The sequence below is a fragment of the Lissotriton helveticus genome, chromosome 1_1 (genome assembly GCF_964261635.1).
Source record: "Lissotriton helveticus chromosome 1_1, aLisHel1.1, whole genome shotgun sequence".
NCBI lineage: Eukaryota > Metazoa > Chordata > Amphibia > Caudata > Salamandridae > Lissotriton > Lissotriton helveticus.
This window is the reverse complement of record NC_136057.1, coordinates 1,182,325,071-1,182,345,574: the sequence shown is the minus strand read 5'-3', so window position 1 is coordinate 1,182,345,574 and position 20,504 is coordinate 1,182,325,071. Positions and strand designations below refer to the sequence as shown.

The following is a 20,504-nucleotide window of genomic DNA, read 5'->3' as shown; positions in this document are numbered from 1 at the left end:
TGTCACCTGGTGACCCCCGAACAATACTTACCAAACATTCTCTGCCCTGTACGTTCAGCCGATAACTCAGAAAGTCTGTGTCAGATGGCCTGCGTCCCCTTCGAATGGGGAGGGGTCTCCGGCATGTTGAAGGTGACGGTCCGAGACGATGCCCCCGTAGACTGCCTCCTGGGTAATGACCTGGAAAGCTCTCCATGGGCAGCAGTCGAACGAAAAGAGCACCTGGGGATGCTGGGCGTCCCGGACTGGGCGTGCGTCACCACCCGGTCCATGACCGCCCGTGCCAACACCCGCCCAGAGGAACTCGAATGGCCGGCGCCACCGCCTCCGGTCGCCCCCGCCGAAACCACCGACCGTGACGTCCCCCCCGAACCAGCTCAACCTCCAGACCTCGCTAAACTCGACCAGTGGCCTCAAGAGGGGGGGCCCACGCAAGAACAATTTCGCCAAGAACAAAAGACCTGTCCCTCCCTCGAGGGACTCCGCCAGCAAGCGCTAGCCCAAAGCGCAGGGGATACCTCCGGAACTCACTGGGTCTACTGGGACAATGATCTGCTGTACAGTGAGCAAAGAATCGCGGAGCTGGGGGCCAGTCGAGTCCTAGTGGTACCCCTCCGTTTTAGAGACTTTCTGCTAAACCTGGCCCACGATGTCCCCCTGGCAGGACACTTGGGTCAAGACAAAACCTATAGCCGCCTGGTGACCCACTTCTTCTGGCCCAAAATGAGGGACAATGTACACCAGCATTGCCGATCTTGCCCCACGTGCCAAGCCAGTGGGAAGAGCGGCCGCAAACTGAAAGCCCCCCTGCAACCTTTTCCCGTGGTCACCACCCCGTTCGAGAGGGTCCGAATCGATATCGTAGGGCCCCTGGACCCGCGCACAAAACAAGGCCATCGATTCATCCTGGTGCTAGTGGACCACGCCACCCGCTACCCGGAGGCTGTTCCCCTGCGGACTGTGACAGCCCCGGTAGTCGGCCGGGCTCTGATGGGGATCTTCTCCCGGGTGGGCTTCCCCCGGGAGGTCGTCAGTGACAGAGGCACGAACTTTATTTCGAAATATATGAAATCTCTCTGGCAACAGTGCGGGGTTACCTACCGGTTCACGACCCCCTATCACCCTCAAGGAAACGGACTCGTTGAGCGGTTCAACCGCACGCTCAAAGGGATGATCGGGGGGTTGGAAGAGCCCCTCCGTCGCCAGTGGGATGTGCTGCTGCCGTGCCTCCTCTTCGCATATCGAGAGGTTCCCCAGAAGTCCCTGGGCTTCAGCCCATTTGAACTGCTATATGGACACCCCGTACGCGGGCCGCTCAGCCTAGTTAAGGAAGGCTGGGAGATGCCCCCTCTAAAGAACCCACCAGATGTTTTCCGCTACCTCCTAACACTCCGCAACCAGACCCGGCGATTCCGAGAACTAGCAAAAGCCAACCTAGAGGCCAGTCAGGAGGACATGAAAAGGTGGTATGACCGGAATGCCTCCTCCATCGAATTTGAACCTGGGCAACAGGTATGGGTGATGTCCCCCACCGAACCCTGCGCCCTACAAGACAAGTGGACAGGGCCCTTCAAAGTGGTCGAGCGCAAGGGTCCGGCTACCTATCTCATCGACTTGGAATCTTCCCGGAACCCCCTCCGGGTCCTCCACGCTAACAGACTGAAACCGCACTTTGTACGGACAGAACTCAGCCTCCTGATGGCCACAGACAATGGGGCTGAAGAGGACTCCGAGCCCCTCCCGGACCTCCTACGAACGCGGGAGAAAGACGGTTCCGTAGATGGGGTCCGACTCTCAGAGGCCCTCACCCGAGAGCAACACCAGGAGTGCCAAGTGCTCCTGTCACAATTCGCCAGCCTGTTCTCCCTCACCCCAGGTGTCACTTCCTGGTGTACGCACGATGTGGACACTGGGGACAGCCCCCCTATCCGCCACCGGGCCTACCGCGTGCCAGATCGGGTACGGGCCTGCATCCAGGAGGAAGTAGCCAAAATGCTCACGCTCGGGGTCATCGAGCCCTCAGACAGCCCCTGGGCCAGCCCGGTAGTACTGGTCCCCAAAGCAGCTGCCCCCGGCACCACACCAGAACTCCGGTTCTGCGTCGACTACCGGGGCTTGAATGCGGTCACCAGGACAGACGCACATCCCATCCCCCGGGCAGATGAACTAATCGACCGCATGGGAGCTGGCCGCTACCTCAGTATCTTCGACCTGACGGCGGGCTACTGGCAAATCGGCCTCACACCCCGGGCCCAAGAACGTTCTGCCTTTTCCACTCCCGATGGCCATTACCATTTCACAGTCATGCCCTTCGGCATGAAGAATGCCCCAGCAACATTCCAACGGCTCGTCAATCAGGTCCTGGCGGGGCTCGAAGGATTCAGCGCCGCCTACTTAGACGACATCGCTGTATACAGCAACCAGTGGTCCGAGCACCTCCACCACCTCCGAGCAGTGCTGCACGCCCTTCAGCAAGCTGGCCTCACGATCAAGGCCAGCAAATGTCAAATTGGGCAAGGGTCTGTAACCTACCTCGGGCACCAGGTGGGAAGCGGCCTGGTGGCCCCTCTGCAGCTAAAAATTGCCGCCATCCAGTCCTGGCAGCCCCCCATTACCCAGACCGAGGTACGAGCCTTCCTGGGCCTCACGGGCTATTACCGAAGGTTCGTGAAAGACTATGGTACTATCGTGAGGCCCCTCACAGAGCTCACGTCAAAAAATCAGCCCCAGAAAGTCAACTGGACCCCAGAGTGTCAAGCTGCATTTGAACAATTGAAAGCCGCCATGTGCTCCGCCCCTGTGCTCCAGGCCCCCGACTACAGCCGGGAGTTCATCGTCCAGACGGATGCCTCCGACCATGGCATTGGGGCAGTCCTGTCTCAAGTGAACACCGAGGGCCGTGATCAGCCGGTGGCCTTCATCAGCCGGCGACTCCTACCACGGGAACAACGCTGGAGCACCATAGAGAGGGAGGCCTTCGCGGTGGTATGGGCCCTCAAGAAGCTCCGGCCCTACCTTTTTGGCACACCCTTTCGGGTACAGACCGACCACCGACCCCTGCAGTGGCTGATGCAGATGCGGGGGGAAAACCCGAAGTTACTACGCTGGTCCATCTCCCTACAAGGGATGGACTTCACAGTTGAACATCGGCCTGGGCCAGATCACGCCAACGCAGATGGCCTGTCCCGGTTCTTCCGCCTCGACGAGAAGAGTCCCCAAGAGAATGGGTAACTCTCCCCGCCTTCAGCTGGGGGGGACACATGTTGGACAGGCCACATGAAGGGCCGCTCTCCCCCGGCCCAACCAGGCCCGAACCAGCCACGCAAGTACCACACACCACCATTGCACGTCCACCGTCCCCGCAGGGACCCCTACACTCGAACCTGTTGACCGCGTAGGCCGACCCACTACCGGCCTGCGCGCCCATCCTGGGCGCCATCTTGGACACTCCACCACGAGGCCGCCTGGCCCCCGATCGACCTCAACCCTGGGCCTGGCCAGGCCTCAGACATTCCGGCACCAACATCCACCCAGGAGGTGAGCGGGCTACTTGGTCAGTCAATGGGAGCAAGAGGTGTCGATGGCTCTCCCCCGCCAAGTGCCGCTCGCCCATCGCCTCCCCGGGCGCTGGCTCCACCCCCCTGCTGGGTGTCTGAACCCCCTCATCCCGGACCTCCCGACCTCCAAGTGCGAGGGTCCGGACATCAAAGCACACCAGCCCTATAACTGGGGCAGCTCCAGAGCAGGACGGGAGTTGTATCTTGGAGTCGAGAGACGCAAAGAAGAACTCATCCTTGACGGACTACTGGCGCTGCCGTAGCTCTGTCTTGTGCACCCTCGTCCTGCCTGCTGGCGCTGCCGCGGCTTTGGGAACCACCCTATCCTTCATCATCGTCGGGACCTGCTGGCGTGGCCGCGGACCGTTTGTAACCACCACCTTCATCGGGACCTGCTGGCTCTGCCGCGGACCGTCGTCTTCCTTCATCCATCTCGGGAACCGCTGGCTCCGCCGCGGCCCGTTCATCTACACCACCGAGCTCGAGGATTGAGAGCTATTTCCATCTTTTTGGTAACAAGACTGTCCCGCTACCCTTTTCCCAAACAGAGACCAGAATAGAGGGGACCCCTGAGTCCAGACCTCCTTGTACCATTCTACCGTACTTAAAGAATTGCCTATAAAGTATCGTTGAACTTTATCATTGTGTGGTGTCCGTCTGTGGGGGGGGAAGTTACTCGTCTGTACGGTTCGCTGGAGACGGCTCTCCCCGGAGACCTCTCCCCTTGTCCTCGGCCGACCCTCCCGGTCCGTCTAACAGATATGGAAGAAAATGTGGTCACACACACTACTTTATTCTGACTCTCACTTTGTTTAGGCTCTAGTAGGGCGTCGCGGGGACAGTACCAAGCTCTTTTCATAGCGTTTTTTATTAGACGCTTAGGGTAGCCTCTAAACCTGAGCTTCTCAGATAGTGTATCCGCCTCAGTAAAGTAGTCCTCTCTCTTAAAACAATTCCTTCTCAGCCTCAGAAATTGTGAATAGGGTAGACTATCCCTAAGCGCTCTGGGATGACAACTATTGTAACTCAGGAGGGTATTCCTCTCAGTAGCTTTGCGAAATAGGGATGTGTATAGAAGGCCCTCATGATGTTGAATAGTCAGGTCGAGAAAGGGGATACTTTCTTTGTTGTAAGATAAAGTAAATGTAAGGCCATTACAATTATTACTAAGCCAGTGTGTGAGGCCTGGTAAATCTTCAATAGCGCCATCCCAAATTAAAAAGATGTCGTCTATGTAGCGCTTCCAGACGTGTATACCCTGATGAAATGGGTTACTACCAGACAGTATGGTATGTGTTTCCAGCCAGTCCATGTATAGAATTGCCAGGGTGGGCGCAAAAATGGCGCCCATGGAGCAACCACGCACCTGCTGGTAGTAATCCGAGCCATAGAGGAAAAAATTCTGCGTAAGGCAGATCTCCAGTAGCTGTATTATGAACAGGGTAGGTACCCTGTGGGGGCGCGTCCTTGTGTTTAGTATGATTTCCATTACAAGCAATGAATCTCTCTGAGGGATATTAGTATATAGAGACTCTACGTCTAATGTACATAGAGTCTCATGTTCGGGGTCAAAAGAAAGGTTTTCAATCAAATTAATCATATGCATGCTATCTCTAATATAGCACGCAGTTGTTGGCACAAAGTCCTTCAAAAAGAAATTAACATAGTGGCCCAAAGGTTCTAAAACTGAACCACACCCAGACAATATTGGTCGACCTGGGGGATTGTCCAACCTTTTATGGATTTTTGGTAGTGTGTAAAGAACAGGAGTTCTTGGGTTGACAGTGTTCAGGAAATTGTATTCATGTTTGCTTAAGATACCAGTCTCAAGACCTTCCATAGTAATGGCTTTAATAAGTTTCTGAATATCCTTAGTGGGATTACAAGGTAATCTACAGTAGTGGTCAGTATTAGATACCTGGCGTAAAAGCTCATTCTTATAGTTTTCAAGGTCCTGAAGAACTATACCCCCTCCCTTATCCGCTGACTTGATAATCAGGTTGGTATTGTTCTTAAGAGAATTGATTGCCAACTTCTCTTCCAACGAGATGTTATAGGGTATAAAGAGATGGGATTTCTCTATATTGGAGATTTCCTTCAGAATCACTTTTTCAAAAGTTATAATTTTTTTAGGAATCATGTTGGATGTAGGGGAGAAGGTTGATGGGGGGCGAAAAGGAGTCGTGACACTCTTGGGCTCCATTGGATTAAGCTCAAAATATGAGCGTAGTCTCAATTTCCTAAAGAAGACAAGCAGTTCAGATTGTAGATTTAGAAAATTCGGGTAGGTGGTTGGGACAAAAGATAACCCTTTGCTAAGGATGGACAATTCCTGGGTGGTCAAGGCATGGTTAGAGATATTGAAGATTGGGATAACATTCAGATTAGTAGTATTTGTTACCACTGATAAAACTTCTGCCTGGTCTGGCGTTCCCCCGGGGGGTTTTGCCATCGTTTCTGTTGCTTCACCCTGCCTCTTTTCTGAGGTTCTGGATTGCCCCTGGATAAAAAAGGAATCTGATTAGGTCGATGTCCACTTCCCCCTTCCCCAGGGTCCGAACTGTCGGATGAATCTGCTGAAGAGTCGGTGAATCCCACCACAGAATTCCTTTTGTTAAACCGTCCCCAGGGTCTCGGGGTTTGCTGATGTTGCTGAAAGTTACGATTTGTATAGAAGTCTTTGTTTAAGTATGGGTAAGCGCGTTCTAGAGTGAAGAGTTTGATGTCTTTTTTGACTTTATTTGATTTTTTAGTTTGCTCAATACGATGAAATTCAGAGATTGTTTTTCCAATTTTCTCTAATAAGGCCTTTACATCAGTGATAGTCTTGTCATCAGCTATTTGCTTCTCTAAGTCTTGGATAGTTTCCTCAAGTTTTTTGAGTTCCTCGCCTGCAATTTCTATCCCTAGCACTAGCCAGTGCCTGGAACAGGTGGTGCCTATGCCACTAAAGCCCGATATATATTTTGGATTGTCCGTAAAGACTCCTGGAATGTTTCTAACCTGGAGGCCAAGGGGAATCGTGTTGGATTTAAGGTATTGGGTAAGCATTAAGGTCATCAACTCAAGTCTCACATATTTTTTCTTTTGTTTTTCAAGTTCATCAGAGAGATTAGTACTGCTTGTAACATTGGTTTCGTCTTGGTCAGAGAATAAGGATGGACCTGCACAGATTTTATTAATATATTCGAGAGAATATAGGGGGGCTGTATCAGACATCACAGTGAGAAAGGAAGTGAAGGACGGTGAAAACCGCTTGTGCACAGGTAGAGAAGCTAGTGACCACTTAGGAGAAGTGGGAAGGAGGTCAAAGCCCTTGCAATCTATTGATTGCGCACGATTACTTTTTGTAACAACAAGGGACCCCAAATCAGTCTGCTAGGGACCTCGGGGAGCAATTTTCTAAAACAACAATGGTCCCATGCAAGGATAAAATACAGTATCAATAAATATAGACGCGAATCCAATCTATATTTTAGAGTGACATGTCCAGCCGGACAGAGGTCATTCAAGTTTACTTAATAAACAAGTATCCAAAATATAACAAGAATACCTTCCACAATGCCCCTGTGAGGTACACAAGCCTGTGCCCAACACTTACGGGGTGAGTACAGTTGAAGAAAGGATAGGAAGGGTTTAAAGGCAAACCAACGTTTTTCTGTTTACACATTCATTGTACAGAAAATATCAAATAGCACCATTACATCAATTTAACAATCAAATATGTTTGTATAAGGTGCATGAGCAAGTCGACGGCGTTTCGGTTCCCCTAAAGGATAATTGGAACCATCATCAGGACAAAAATAAATAATTGCCTTATAACACTAAACCTCAAATTGCCTAAAGGAAATTGGGAAAGAATAAGAAATGACATTTTAAGAACAGGACAATAACATTTAAAAATTACAATGAAGTGACTCTTTGTGCAGGGTGTAACATTGGTTTCGTCTTGGTCAGAGAATAAGGATGGACCTGCACAGATTTTAACAAACATATTTGATTGTTAAATTGATGTAATGGTGCTATTTGATATTTTCTGTACAATGAATGTGTAAACAGAAAAAACGTTGGTTTGCCTTTAAACCCTTCCTATCCTTTCTTCAACTGTACTCACCCCGTAAGTGTTGGGCACAGGCTTGTGTACCTCACAGGGGCATTGTGGAAGGTATTCTTGTTATATTTTGGATACTTGTTTATTAAGTAAACTTGAATGACCTCTGTCCGGCTGGACATGTCACTCTAAAATATAGATTGGATTCGCGTCTATATTTATTGATACTGTATTTTATCCTTGCATGGGACCATTGTTGTTTTAGAAAATTGCTCCCCGAGGTCCCTAGCAGACTGATTTGGGGTCCCTTGTTGTTACAAAAAGTAATCGTGCGCAATCAATAGATTGCAAGGGCTTTGACCTCCTTCCCACTTCTCCTAAGTGGTCACTAGCTTCTCTACCTGTGCACAAGCGGTTTTCACCGTCCTTCACTTCCTTTCTCACTGTGATGTCTGATACAGCCCCCCTATATTCTCTCGAATATATTAATAAAATCTGTGCAGGTCCATCCTTATTCTCTGACCAAGACGAAACCAATGTTACAAGCAGTACTAATCTCTCTGATGAACTTGAAAAACAAAAGAAAAAATATGTGAGACTTGAGTTGATGACCTTAATGCTTACCCAATACCTTAAATCCAACACGATTCCCCTTGGCCTCCAGGTTAGAAACATTCCAAGAGTCTTTACGGACAATCCAAAATATATATCGGGCTTTAGTGGCATAGGCACCACCTGTTCCAGGCACTGGCTAGTGCTAGGGATAGAAATTGCAGGCGAGGAACTCAAAAAACTTGAGGAAACTATCCAAGACTTAGAGAAGCAAATAGCTGATGACAAGACTATCACTGATGTAAAGGCCTTATTAGAGAAAATTGGAAAAACAATCTCTGAATTTCATCGTATTGAGCAAACTAAAAAATCAAATAAAGTCAAAAAAGACATCAAACTCTTCACTCTAGAACGCGCTTACCCATACTTAAACAAAGACTTCTATACAAATCGTAACTTTCAGCAACATCAGCAAACCCCGAGACCCTGGGGACGGTTTAACAAAAGGAATACTGTGGTGGGATTCACCGACTCTTCAGCAGATTCATCCGACAGTTCGGACCCTGGGGAAGGGGGAAGTGGACATCGACCTAATCAGATTCCTTTTTTATCCAGGGGCAATCCAGAACCTCAGAAAAGAGGCAGGGTGAAGCAACAGAAACGATGGCAAAACCCCCCGGGGGAACGCCAGACCAGGCAGAAGTTTTATCAGTGGTAACAAATACTACTAATCTGAATGTTATCCCAATCTTCAATATCTCTAACCATGCCTTGACCACCCAGGAATTGTCCATCCTTAGCAAAGGGTTATCTTTTGTCCCAACCACCTACCCGAATTTTCTAAATCTACAATCTGAACTGCTTGTCTTCTTTAGGAAATTGAGACTACGCTCATATTTTGAGCTTAATCCAATGGAGCCCAAGAGTGTCACGACTCCTTTTCGCCCCCCATCAACCTTCTCCCCTACATCCAACATGATTCCTAAAGAAATTATAACTTTTGAAAAAGTGATTCTGAAGGAAATCTCCAATATAGAGAAATCCCATCTCTTTATACCCTATAACATCTCGTTGGAAGAGAAGTTGGCAATCAATTCTCTTAAGAACAATACCAACCTGATTATCAAGTCAGCGGATAAGGGAGGGGGTATAGTTCTTCAGGACCTTGAAAACTATAAGAATGAGCTTTTACGCCAGGTATCTAATACTGACCACTACTGTAGATTACCTTGTAATCCCACTAAGGATATTCAGAAACTTATTAAAGCCATTACTATGGAAGGTCTTGAGACTGGTATCTTAAGCAAACATGAATACAATTTCCTGAACACTGTCAACCCAAGAACTCCTGTTCTTTACACACTACCAAAAATCCATAAAAGGTTGGACAATCCCCCAGGTCGACCAATATTGTCTGGGTGTGGTTCAGTTTTAGAACCTTTGGGCCACTATGTTAATTTCTTTTTGAAGGACTTTGTGCCAACAACTGCGTGCTATATTAGAGATAGCATGCATATGATTAATTTGATTGAAAACCTTTCTTTTGACCCCGAACATGAGACTCTATGTACATTAGACGTAGAGTCTCTATATACTAATATCCCTCAGAGAGATTCATTGCTTGTAATGGAAATCATACTAAACACAAGGACGCGCCCCCACAGGGTACCTACCCTGTTCATAATACAGCTACTGGAGATCTGCCTTACGCAGAATTTTTTCCTCTATGACTCGGATTACTACCAGCAGGTGCGTGGTTGCTCCATGGGCGCCATTTTTGCGCCCACCCTGGCAATTCTATACATGGACTGGCTGGAAACACATACCATACTGTCTGGTAGTAACCCATTTCATCAGGGTATACACGTCTGGAAGCGCTACATAGACGACATCTTTTTAATTTGGGATGGCGCTATTGAAGATTTACCAGGCCTCACACACTGGCTTAGTAATAATTGTAATGGCCTTACATTTACTTTATCTTACAACAAAGAAAGTATCCCCTTTCTCGACCTGACTATTCAACATCATGAGGGCCTTCTATACACATCCCTATTTCGCAAAGCTACTGAGAGGAATACCCTCCTGAGTTACAATAGTTGTCATCCCAGAGCGCTTAGGGATAGTCTACCCTATTCACAATTTCTGAGGCTGAGAAGGAATTGTTTTAAGAGAGAGGACTACTTTACTGAGGCGGATACACTATCTGAGAAGCTCAGGTTTAGAGGCTACCCTAAGCGTCTAATAAAAAACGCTATGAAAAGAGCTTGGTACTGTCCCCGCGACGCCCTACTAGAGCCTAAACAAAGTGAGAGTCAGAATAAAGTAGTGTGTGTGACCACATTTTCTTCCATATCCAACCGGGTAAAACAGTGCATAAGAAAGAACTGGCACATTTTGAATTCAGGCCCCCTCAACTGGGACACCCCACTCTTTGCTTTTAAGAAAAGTAAAAATCTTAAAGATCAATTGGTAAGGGCAGCGTTACCACCTTCAATTGGTAGGAATATCACACTACATGACCATTGGTCGCTACCACCCGTATTGGGCCATTTCAAATGTGGCTCCTGTGTGGTTTGTGACCTAACAATTGAGAGTAAGGAATTTGTATATAAAAATGTAAAGAATGAACTGCATACTTTGACAAATTGTAATAGCTCTAATCTCATTTATGCTATTCTATGTCCATGCAATTTGATATATGTAGGCCAGACAAAACAAAAAATTAAACAACGGATATCCCAGCATCGGAGCCGCATCAGGTGCAAAACTGCAAATGCACCCCTGGTTGAACATTTTGAAAGCAAAGGGCATACTGAAAATGAGATTCGCTGGATGGTCATTACACAAATCAGAATACCACCAAGAGGGGGCGACCTAATGCGTATGCTGAACAGAGAAGAATTAAAATGGATACTGAAGACAGACAGCCTGAATTCGGGCTTGAACCTTCAAGAGGAATGGACTGCTCTAATTTAGACTGGTCAGACATATTTACAAGACTCTGGAATGAGTGCCGCGCACTTTATTGTCCCAGAAACGTTTTTTGTAAACTATGAATTCTGAAATGTCACTGTGCATGGATATCACCTTATATTTCACCTAAGATGGCTCCTGCACCAGACACCCCTTGTTTATTTCTATGGCCGTTCCCTCACGTGCACTGGCCAATCACGACACACCCGCCCCTTCTTCACTTCCTGGTCTGAGCACAACAGCACGCCAGGGAACACCTCCATGAACGCCGATTCAGGTGAGTTTTACAGCCTGGCCTTGTCCCTGACTTCGTCAGATAGTCCGTGGTTCGGATCGTAAAACCTTTTCCCTGATTCCCATAGGCTTACCCTGGCGCCGTCCGGTTGCGACTGTGTAACACGGACTCCGGCAGCCCTTTATTCGGTAAGATTAGCCGCAGTTTACTTTTCAACTTATTCACCGGCATAACGATGCCCGACCTCTAACACTCAGATTATTAATTTATAGAGGCTTGCTGGACCGGACCACACTGAGCATCGACTCGCCCTTGGTCCCTTTCGCACTGCCTCGGTAAGCACGCTATTCTAGTGTCTCCGTCCCTCTTTAGCGGGCTACCACCTATCCTTCCTAAATAGGCACTGCCGCTGCAAAGCACCATGTTCACTTCGCCCAAATGTGCCTGCTCACTGCGCCTTGCATGGTAGTAATCTCGCTAAGAGTCCCCGGTTCACGTTAGGTTGACAGATGGAACTATATTCTTAATTTCATGGCCACCACCATTTTTTCACCTACAGAAACGGCGTAATAACTTCACTCTGCATGGAAGGAGTATGTTGTTACACCCTGCACAAAGAGTCACTTCATTGTAATTTTTAAATGTTATTGTCCTGTTCTTAAAATGTCATTTCTTATTCTTTCCCAATTTCCTTTAGGCAATTTGAGGTTTAGTGTTATAAGGCAATTATTTATTTTTGTCCTGATGATGGTTCCAATTATCCTTTAGGGGAACCGAAACGCCGTCGACTTGCTCATGCACCTTATACAAACATATTTGATTGTTAAATTGATGTAATGGTGCTATTTGATATTTTCTGTACAATGAATGTGTAAACAGAAAAACGTTGGTTTGCCTTTAAACCCTTCCTATCCTTTCTTCAACTGTACTCACCCCGTAAGTGTTGGGCACAGGCTTGTGTACCTCACAGGGGCATTGTGGAAGGTATTCTTGTTATATTTTGGATACTTGTTTATTAAGTAAACTTGAATGACCTCTGTCCGGCTGGACATGTCACTCTAAAATATAGATTGGATTCGCGTCTATATTTATTGATACTGTATTTTATCCTTGCATGGGACCATTGCTGCTTACAAACGGCCCCTCACCTCTGCTGACCTGACACCCACCCCCCTCGGGATGGCACAGCCCTGCTTCCCAGCCAACGGCTCTTACGCCTCATCCTCTCGGCATCACTCAGAGGCGCAGCGACCACTGGTGCAGCAGGTGCAGTGGCACTGGGTCCCAAGCGGCGCATTAAACCCTGACAATCGCTCATTTTACTCCCGCCCCAGCAGTCGCATGGCCCGTTTTCCATGTTTGCACCAGAGCCCGGGGCATAATCTCTACGGTACTTACCTGCACCAATACATTACCAGACTCTCCTCGCCTCCAAAGTGGAAACCCCTCTCTTAAGAAAGCCAGTGCGCGTCGTGAGACTCGTGACTCGACGTCACAAGGTGCCAGTGGGTCAGTAATGCCCTTTGCGGCAGGTAGGGTACCTTTAAAGCTGCACTGAACGAACGACTACATTAGTTTAAATTAACAAGTGTGCAATTTTAATTTTGCACCCGTGTTTAACACGTACAAAAAAACCTTTCATCTATAGGATAGGTAGAGACAGGTTTTTCACACAAGCTGCGATGTTTAAAAATCTCACAGACAGTCTTGCCCCACACTCCATCCCTCGCCCCACACTCCATCCCTCGCCCCACACCCCATCCTTCGCCCCACACCCCATCCCTCGCCCCACACCCCATCCCTCGCCCCACACACCATCCCTCGCCCCACACACCATCCCTCGCCCCACACCCCATCCCTCGCCCCACACCCCATCCCTCGCCCCACACTCCATCACTTGCCACACACCCTCTATCTCTCTCACACCCTCTATCTCTCTCGCCCTCCCTCTATCTCTCTCTCGCCCTCCCTCTATCTCTCTCTCGCCCTCCCTCTGTCTCTCTCTCGCCCTCCCTCTGTCTCTCTCTCGCCCTCCCTCTATCCATCTTTCGCCCTCCCTCTCTCCCCCTCCCTCTCTCTCTCCCCCTCCCTCTCTCTCTCCCCTCCCTCTATCTCTCTCGCCCTCCCTCTATCTCTCTCGCCCTCCCTCTATCTCTCTCGCCCTCCCTCTATCTCTCTCTCGCCCTCCCTCTATCTCTCTCTCGCCCTCCCTCTATCTCTCTCTCGCCCTCCCTCTATCTCTCTCCCTCCCTCTATCTCTCTCTCGCCCTCCCTCTATCTCTCTCTCGCCCTCCCTCTATCTATCTTTTGCCCTCCCTCTATCTATCTTTCGCCCTTCCTCTATCTATCTATCTATCGCCCTCACTATCTATCCTATCATCACAGCATCACTCGGCACAACCACAGCATCACTCGGCACCACCACAGCATCACTCGACACCCCCACAGCATCACTCGACACCACCACAGCATCACTCAGGGACACCACAACATCACTATGCGCTACCAAACTGCTTATAAGTACAACAGTAACTTGCAATATTATTATAATATAATATTATTGCCAACATTGCTTAACATTTTGCAACAGCTATCATCTTGCAAATCATCTTTATACACCAATACAGACTTTGCTAAAAATTTAATACAACACATTGTCATATACAATGGCAATAACTCAAACTTTAATGCTGCGAGACCTATTGCATTGCAAATGCTTGTTTTAATATGTATATTACTTCAAACAAGCAAAAGCTTTTTTTTAAATAATAAGCTGGGCGGCACACAGGTGAGCTACTCAGAGGTAGCTGGAGAGCTGCAGTAGCTCACTAGCTACTGGTTGGAGATCCCTGCACCCTTTGCCTTCTATCAATGATTATCATTTTGCTTCTAGTAGGTGCATACATATGCTTTCAGACTTTGCTGCCCTTACCTTATTTTCTTTAGTTTGTGGATCATATAGCCCGATGTTGGTGTATCTTTGATAACCCTGTTAATGAAATAACGGAACACAAAGATTAAACTGCCAGCTCATAGCATTTGAGCATTAAAGGTTTTTTTCCAGGAGTTTTAAAATTACTTCAGCAAAAGTCACATACAAAATGTATCAAATAAACTCGGGCCCTTTTTCAGGATTCTGAAATTAGAAAAATTATATAAGTTGACAGCGCAAAGTATAAGGAGTCTACAAATAGGTAACAATCAGAACTTGTTTCGACTGGCCCACTGGCCTCCTGGAAAAGTCTAGTACTAAATGCAAAACTCCCCTCCACTGAAAAGTTGGATACATCTTTTACCTTTACTTTTGGTACTTACTCAAAAACTAAAAAGGCAAAAATGCTAAACCATAAAAGTTTGCTCAAAGCCTTTAATTAAACAAAGGAGTATTAAACCTACCGCATCTGAACTATACGAATTACTGGATATAAAAAGTACTAAAGATAAACCCATTAGCTACGGAAGCCACCCCATTTGTGCAGCTAGACTTATCACCTGCAACAAGAATGGATGACAACTGTGAGCGTATTAAATCAATGTAGTCTTTGCATAGTCTATAGTTTGGTTCATTCATGACTCAGGTAAATCGACCAAGTCACCTAAGTGGGGTACAGTTTTTTTTTTAATCTGGAGAAGTATAGGGATGCTGGATGGTCGGAATTTTGGGGATCCCCTATCGATTCCAGACCTTTACCTCACAGACAGGTCAAATAAATTTGTGATTTTACCTAAGTTTAAAGACTGCAAGGCATTCTGTTGAATAAAATGTAGCAGGATCCACGTAAGCCACACTACCGTGGATTTGCCAGGATCTCGAAGTCTCAGAAATGATCCAGATGTGTAGGAGACCCTTATAGCTGGCTGACCCAGAGCATGGATAGTCCAGCCTTCAACTTAAGTGATTAGGACATTGCAAGTTCCCCCCACTCAGCCAGCCTTATGCCAAACCTATGTCCAAAATAATACAAACTTCTTCTTTCTTGCCATGGGGATGAGGATGTTTTAGGGTTCTTAGGGGAAGGGGATGGCCACTTGGGATGGGAGTGTGGCATGATGCCAGAGCAGTTGGCCCCGTCCCGTTTTTAAACAATATTCCTGCATCCAGTAGGCTTATCCCACCCCTGCCCCTTTCCAGGAGAGTGGAAGGGAAGACTGAGGCAAAATACTACAATCTTAAATAACACATTTGTGGGTGTGGTGAGATTTGTGCCCCCACCCTGGAAATGGAGTGGGGCATACAGAGGGAAAACACTTCCAATCTGTTGGGCTCATTAGAGGGTGGGGGCAACATTTATCCTGGTGTCTAGTGGCCTTTCTGACCATACAGGGGGCAGAAAGACTCTTAAGTAGGAGTGAGCACTTACCATGCCCGGGAAGTTTCTATTCCTTACTAGTGTCTAGTAGGAGGATCTCTGCTTGGGGGGGGGGGGGGGATACAGTAACGAAGGGACGTCTAGAAGACACTGAAATGCCCAAAGAAACACAGGAAATTATCACATTTGGTAGTGAGAGTACTTACAACAAAATCTACCCGGGAACTTGCAAATGTCTTGCACACACATGACTGTCAGTAGAAATTGACAAGAACTTTACGTCAAAATTAATCATTTCATACAATGAAATGAAAAAAAATTACCATTTAACTTCCATAGTTGCAGATCACTACTATATCAAGGAAAAGTCAACAACGTGTTTCAAAAAAATAATAATAAAAAGTACATTTGATGTGTATTAAGAAAGAATATTAAAAACATTAAAGTGTCTTTAATTATAAAGGGTGGATTTTACAGCAAACTGGGAAATTAGGACTTTGCTTGCTGTAGCCCAAATGACAAACAGCTCCGGCAGTGGAAGGCACTGAGCAAGGATAAAAAAAGGGGACTCTGGCTAAAGGACTGCTGGTAAGAAGAGTATAGAATATTCAGAGGACTAGAATAGTAGATGGAACAAATTATGATTGACAGATCAACGGGTATATGGGTTGCCAGAACCAAGGAATAACATGGGATTTTATGCCACTTAGGGATACTTGGAAATATGTGGTGGATGGGGTCACACAGGAGATAGTAGGTGTTAAGGGACTAGGATGTTGACAAAGGTTTCCCTATTTGTGGATGACACTGACAGTATTCTTTTGAATGACTGTGAATGTTTTCGCAAGACATCCCTTCAGGTACAATAAACACCTTTGACTAAGTAACGAGTTACCACTATTTTATATGTTGTATTCTACGAGGAAGAACTAAGCACCATGCACTTTGCTACGCCAAATTCGATAAGAAAATAATTATGTTTTCTGAAGTGTGTTTAAGAACACACTTTGTATCAAACAGTTCTTATTTGAAAATATTGGAGCACAAGGGATACAGATTACACCACTCAACTCTACAATTAAAGCTGGTGTTAGCCACATTTGAAAAATCTCAAAAACCTACTCTTTTGGGAAAGGGAACTTCCTAGAGTAGACTAACTTAAACCGCTTCATACTGCATTTCTGTCATTCTAAGTAAATATATATAAAAAATGTAAATATATTCCTAGCACGTAAACCAATAGTTGTGGTCCAATTCACTGTCAACTAAGAGTGGCTCACCACCATCCTAAAATGTATTAGGCCAAATAGATGTTTCCACAAGTTGCTCTTAACAGCATTCCTTGTAGAAATATACTACTGCTCTCCTTTAAGCCGCAATATTTCACAAACGGTTTTCCACCTGTCTGTATAATTAGCAAAACACAGAAGCCACCAAAGAAGGAGAGTCTAGAGTTGGTCTTGTATACTATAAGAAATATATGTCTAGTGTTCAGAAAAAGACACAATGCTCTCACCAGATTTTGCAAAGGTACCATAACAGAAGATCCACTCTTCACAATACTCAATAGGTGTGATCAGCCGTGAAATTGAAAAGGCTAATGTTCAATCTTAGAAGCAGAAGGATAACATCATTTAGAAATAAACCTGGGGTATTTAATGGTGTGGAACCTGATAAAGGTAAACAAAGGGGTGCTAAAAGAGAAGTGTACAAAACAAACAGGGTTTTAGAGAATGCAGTGTTCGAGAGGTGTCTGTAATTTCATGAACACCACTTCCAAAGAGAGAAGGAAAGAGTTTTCTTAGCACCTACAACCCCTGCCCAATGATGTGTTTGGGGAAAATATGATCATCCTTCGCAAGCATCAATAATAAAAATTTGCCAGACATTCTGCTCATCTTAACATGCGGTTCCTTCCTCAGGATCAATAAATATTCAAAGAATAAACATAGAAGGACCAAGCCCAGATAAAAAGGGATAAGTTCAAACCTTGGCAACCCGGCCATTACAATGTTAGCAGCCTTTGTATTTCTGTTAAATTCTCCCTCGGGCAGTTCCACAGTTTATTTGCTGCAGTATCAATGGCAATTATTTGGTGAATGTTAAAGGGATCAGCAAATCGGTGTATTTATGAGACCATGTATATGGTAACAGCGAACATTGTATTGTCAGTACAAAAAATCTGGAGCAGATTGTAAATTTCACTAAACATATTTTTATTAAAATCAAACATAGTAGGAAGGGCTAGTTGGGACCCAAAACGGCCACAATGTACAAAGCGCTCATCTGGGCCCCCCGGTCACTTACCTGCCTGCCCACTCTAGGGAGCAGAAGAGGGACCACAGCCACTGATCCATTATGGGACGTCAACGTAGACAGGAATTCTCAACGGATTGGGCTATAACAGCAAGGTGTTGGGTTGACAAGTTAGTTTACCACTGTACATGGATGTTCTCCCTTAGGATTTAGCCACAACACTGAGGCATTTTAGAGCACATTAGGCCAGAACTCTGGGTTATAACTGCATTGGATTCAAGACAAATGAGCAAACATTTTGTCCAAAGAGAATGTTTTAAGGATGCTGTAGCGAACAGCACAATATTGCAGCACCTTGTATCTGCCATAAAATTCAAGCTAGTACATAACTGTAACACAATGTTTCCGTGTGATGGGACGGTGTGTGGGGAGATGGGAATTCTCCTACAAGGAATGACAGGAAACAGAGCCAAATATTGTATATTAAAGCACTTTAAATTTTAAACCCTGATCGGTGGATAGGATTTGTAGAACTTTACAATGGACATTTGGGGGGCGGAGGGGTTCTCTCCAATGTCAGAACTGTGATATCGTCCTTTATTCGTACCATGGGTGTTCAGTGAACACTGACTGAACATTAAGGTGGTAGACTTCAGTCGTGGACCAGGCTAACGCTAATATCAGAATGCTAAACTGTGACTATATGAGAAATAGTCACCACTAAGAGTAGGAGGCTAATGCTTTTATTTGTGGTACTTGTTGAAATCAATTCCGGACATAATGTCCGAGCATATGAGGTGTGTTATAAAGCAATAGCACACTACTACTTCAAGTCATGCAACAACATGGTTTTGTTTTGTATTACCCACTTTTTAACAGGGAACTGAGGTAGAGTAGAGTCTTGAAACCTCTTACAGTGCCTGTGAAGCACAGCTCAGGTTCTCCTTGTTAGTTAATTACACAGTGTATTGCTTATATGGTTGTGAGCCGAATAGCCAGTGGTATTTAGGGAAATCCTCAGAGAATATTAACTCTCCTTGTGTTATTGTTGTGTCTACAGCATATCATTCCATAAGTGGCATCTGAGAACATATATTCTGATCATCTCGCTTTTTTCAGAAGATTGTGTGTGTTCATGGTGTGCACTGCTGTAATGTTATTTTCCAATACAGGTAATTAGTACATAAATATTCATTACAGAAAGAGAGAGAATAGTAAGGTCGAGACTGTATTCTTAGGGCATTTCTGTTTGTGTCTATAGGTCTCCTTCCCTGCAGTCCCCCACCCTCTCCTTACCTCGCTTGAGCGTTCACTGTTCTGTGCTATTATAGCAAGCAGACTTGATGCTATCAAGAGGTGGACCATAATCGATCATAGTTCCGACCCCGAAGAGAAAGTGAATCCGACACCCAAGGAATGAGAAAAAATATGTTGGGAAATTGATAATTTGTTCAAGCATTCTGGGATAATAACACAAGTTATTACAGGATAAGAATTAAAAGCAATTTTACAAAAAGATTTCAGGGTTCTCACCCAAGGATGTTTTTATGATGGATATGGCATGTGGTGCTTAGGGCTAGTTACATAGTTCAAACCTGCACGGGGATTACTGGTGCAATTTAAAGCTTATTGGGTTAAGTGTATAGGTTAAAATAGAAAAGGAGGAAAAGGCATATGTGCAAATAATTCTGTGGTTTCTTTTCCATAGCATTTATAAGAACAGTTGAGGCAAATTACCTATTTTAAAGGAGTTAATGCAACAGTAGGTTTTAAAGTAGTGAATATCAAGGTATGGGTCATCCTTCTGGCATATCTGGTGAACATTATTATATTGGTGAAGCAACACTCTCCAAAATAAATTGCATATTCAAAACAGCAATTCGTTTTTGTGATACATCCCCTGGGACATCATTGAACTCTTGTACTTTGCTGCACTTTGCCCGCATTTAGAGGATAGTCTATCGGACTCTGGAGGCTACGAGCAGAGGAGAACCACGCTCCTACCTTCCAATTGCTGACTCTGCCACATCTCGCGTTTCCAAACGCTCGTAGCTGGGGGGACCGCGGACTAAGAGGGAGGCAAAAACAACAACGCCCATAATACACCTGGGCTAGAAGGTACCTCCTCGTCACGCCCTCCACAGGTGGTACAAATCCAAGCACAGCACCGCGCATCGCGGGACATCATTGAACTCTTGTACTTTGCTGCACTTTGCCCGTATTTAGAGGATTGACTATCGGACTCTGGAGGCTACGAGCAGAGGAGAACCACGCTCCTACCTTCCAATTGCTGACTCTGCCACATCTCGCGTTTCCCGCTTTGCGGGAAACGCTCGTAGCTGGGGGGACCGCGGACCAAGAGGGAGGCAAAAACAACAACGCCGATAATCCACCTGGGCTAGAAGGTACCTCCCCGTCATGCCCTCCACAGGTGGTACAAATCCAAGCACAGCACCGCGCATCGCGGGACGCGCACGGGACGAGCCGGGCCCGTCTAAGACAGTCTGAGACTGGACTGGGCTACCTCCCTTATTTCCTTAACTCAGTAAGCCTTTATTCATATATGT

The 20,504-nt window shown here is 46.3% G+C and overlaps 1 protein-coding gene across 2 annotated transcripts in view; it reads right to left on the bottom strand.

Annotated features, from left to right (window-relative positions):
* The window catches only part of GSAP (gamma-secretase activating protein), a 725,614-nt gene that overhangs the window by 629,512 nt on the left and 75,598 nt on the right, over window positions 1-20,504 (bottom strand). For both annotated transcript variants that reach the window (XR_013608568.1, XM_078679324.1), the window contains exon 3: window positions 14,304-14,360. Coding sequence is in view for 1 of the 2 variants with exons in the window: in XM_078679324.1 (XP_078535450.1) it covers window positions 14,304-14,360 (57 nt within the window). In the remaining variant the exon portion in view is untranslated. The remainder of the gene's footprint in view (window positions 1-14,303; window positions 14,361-20,504) is intronic.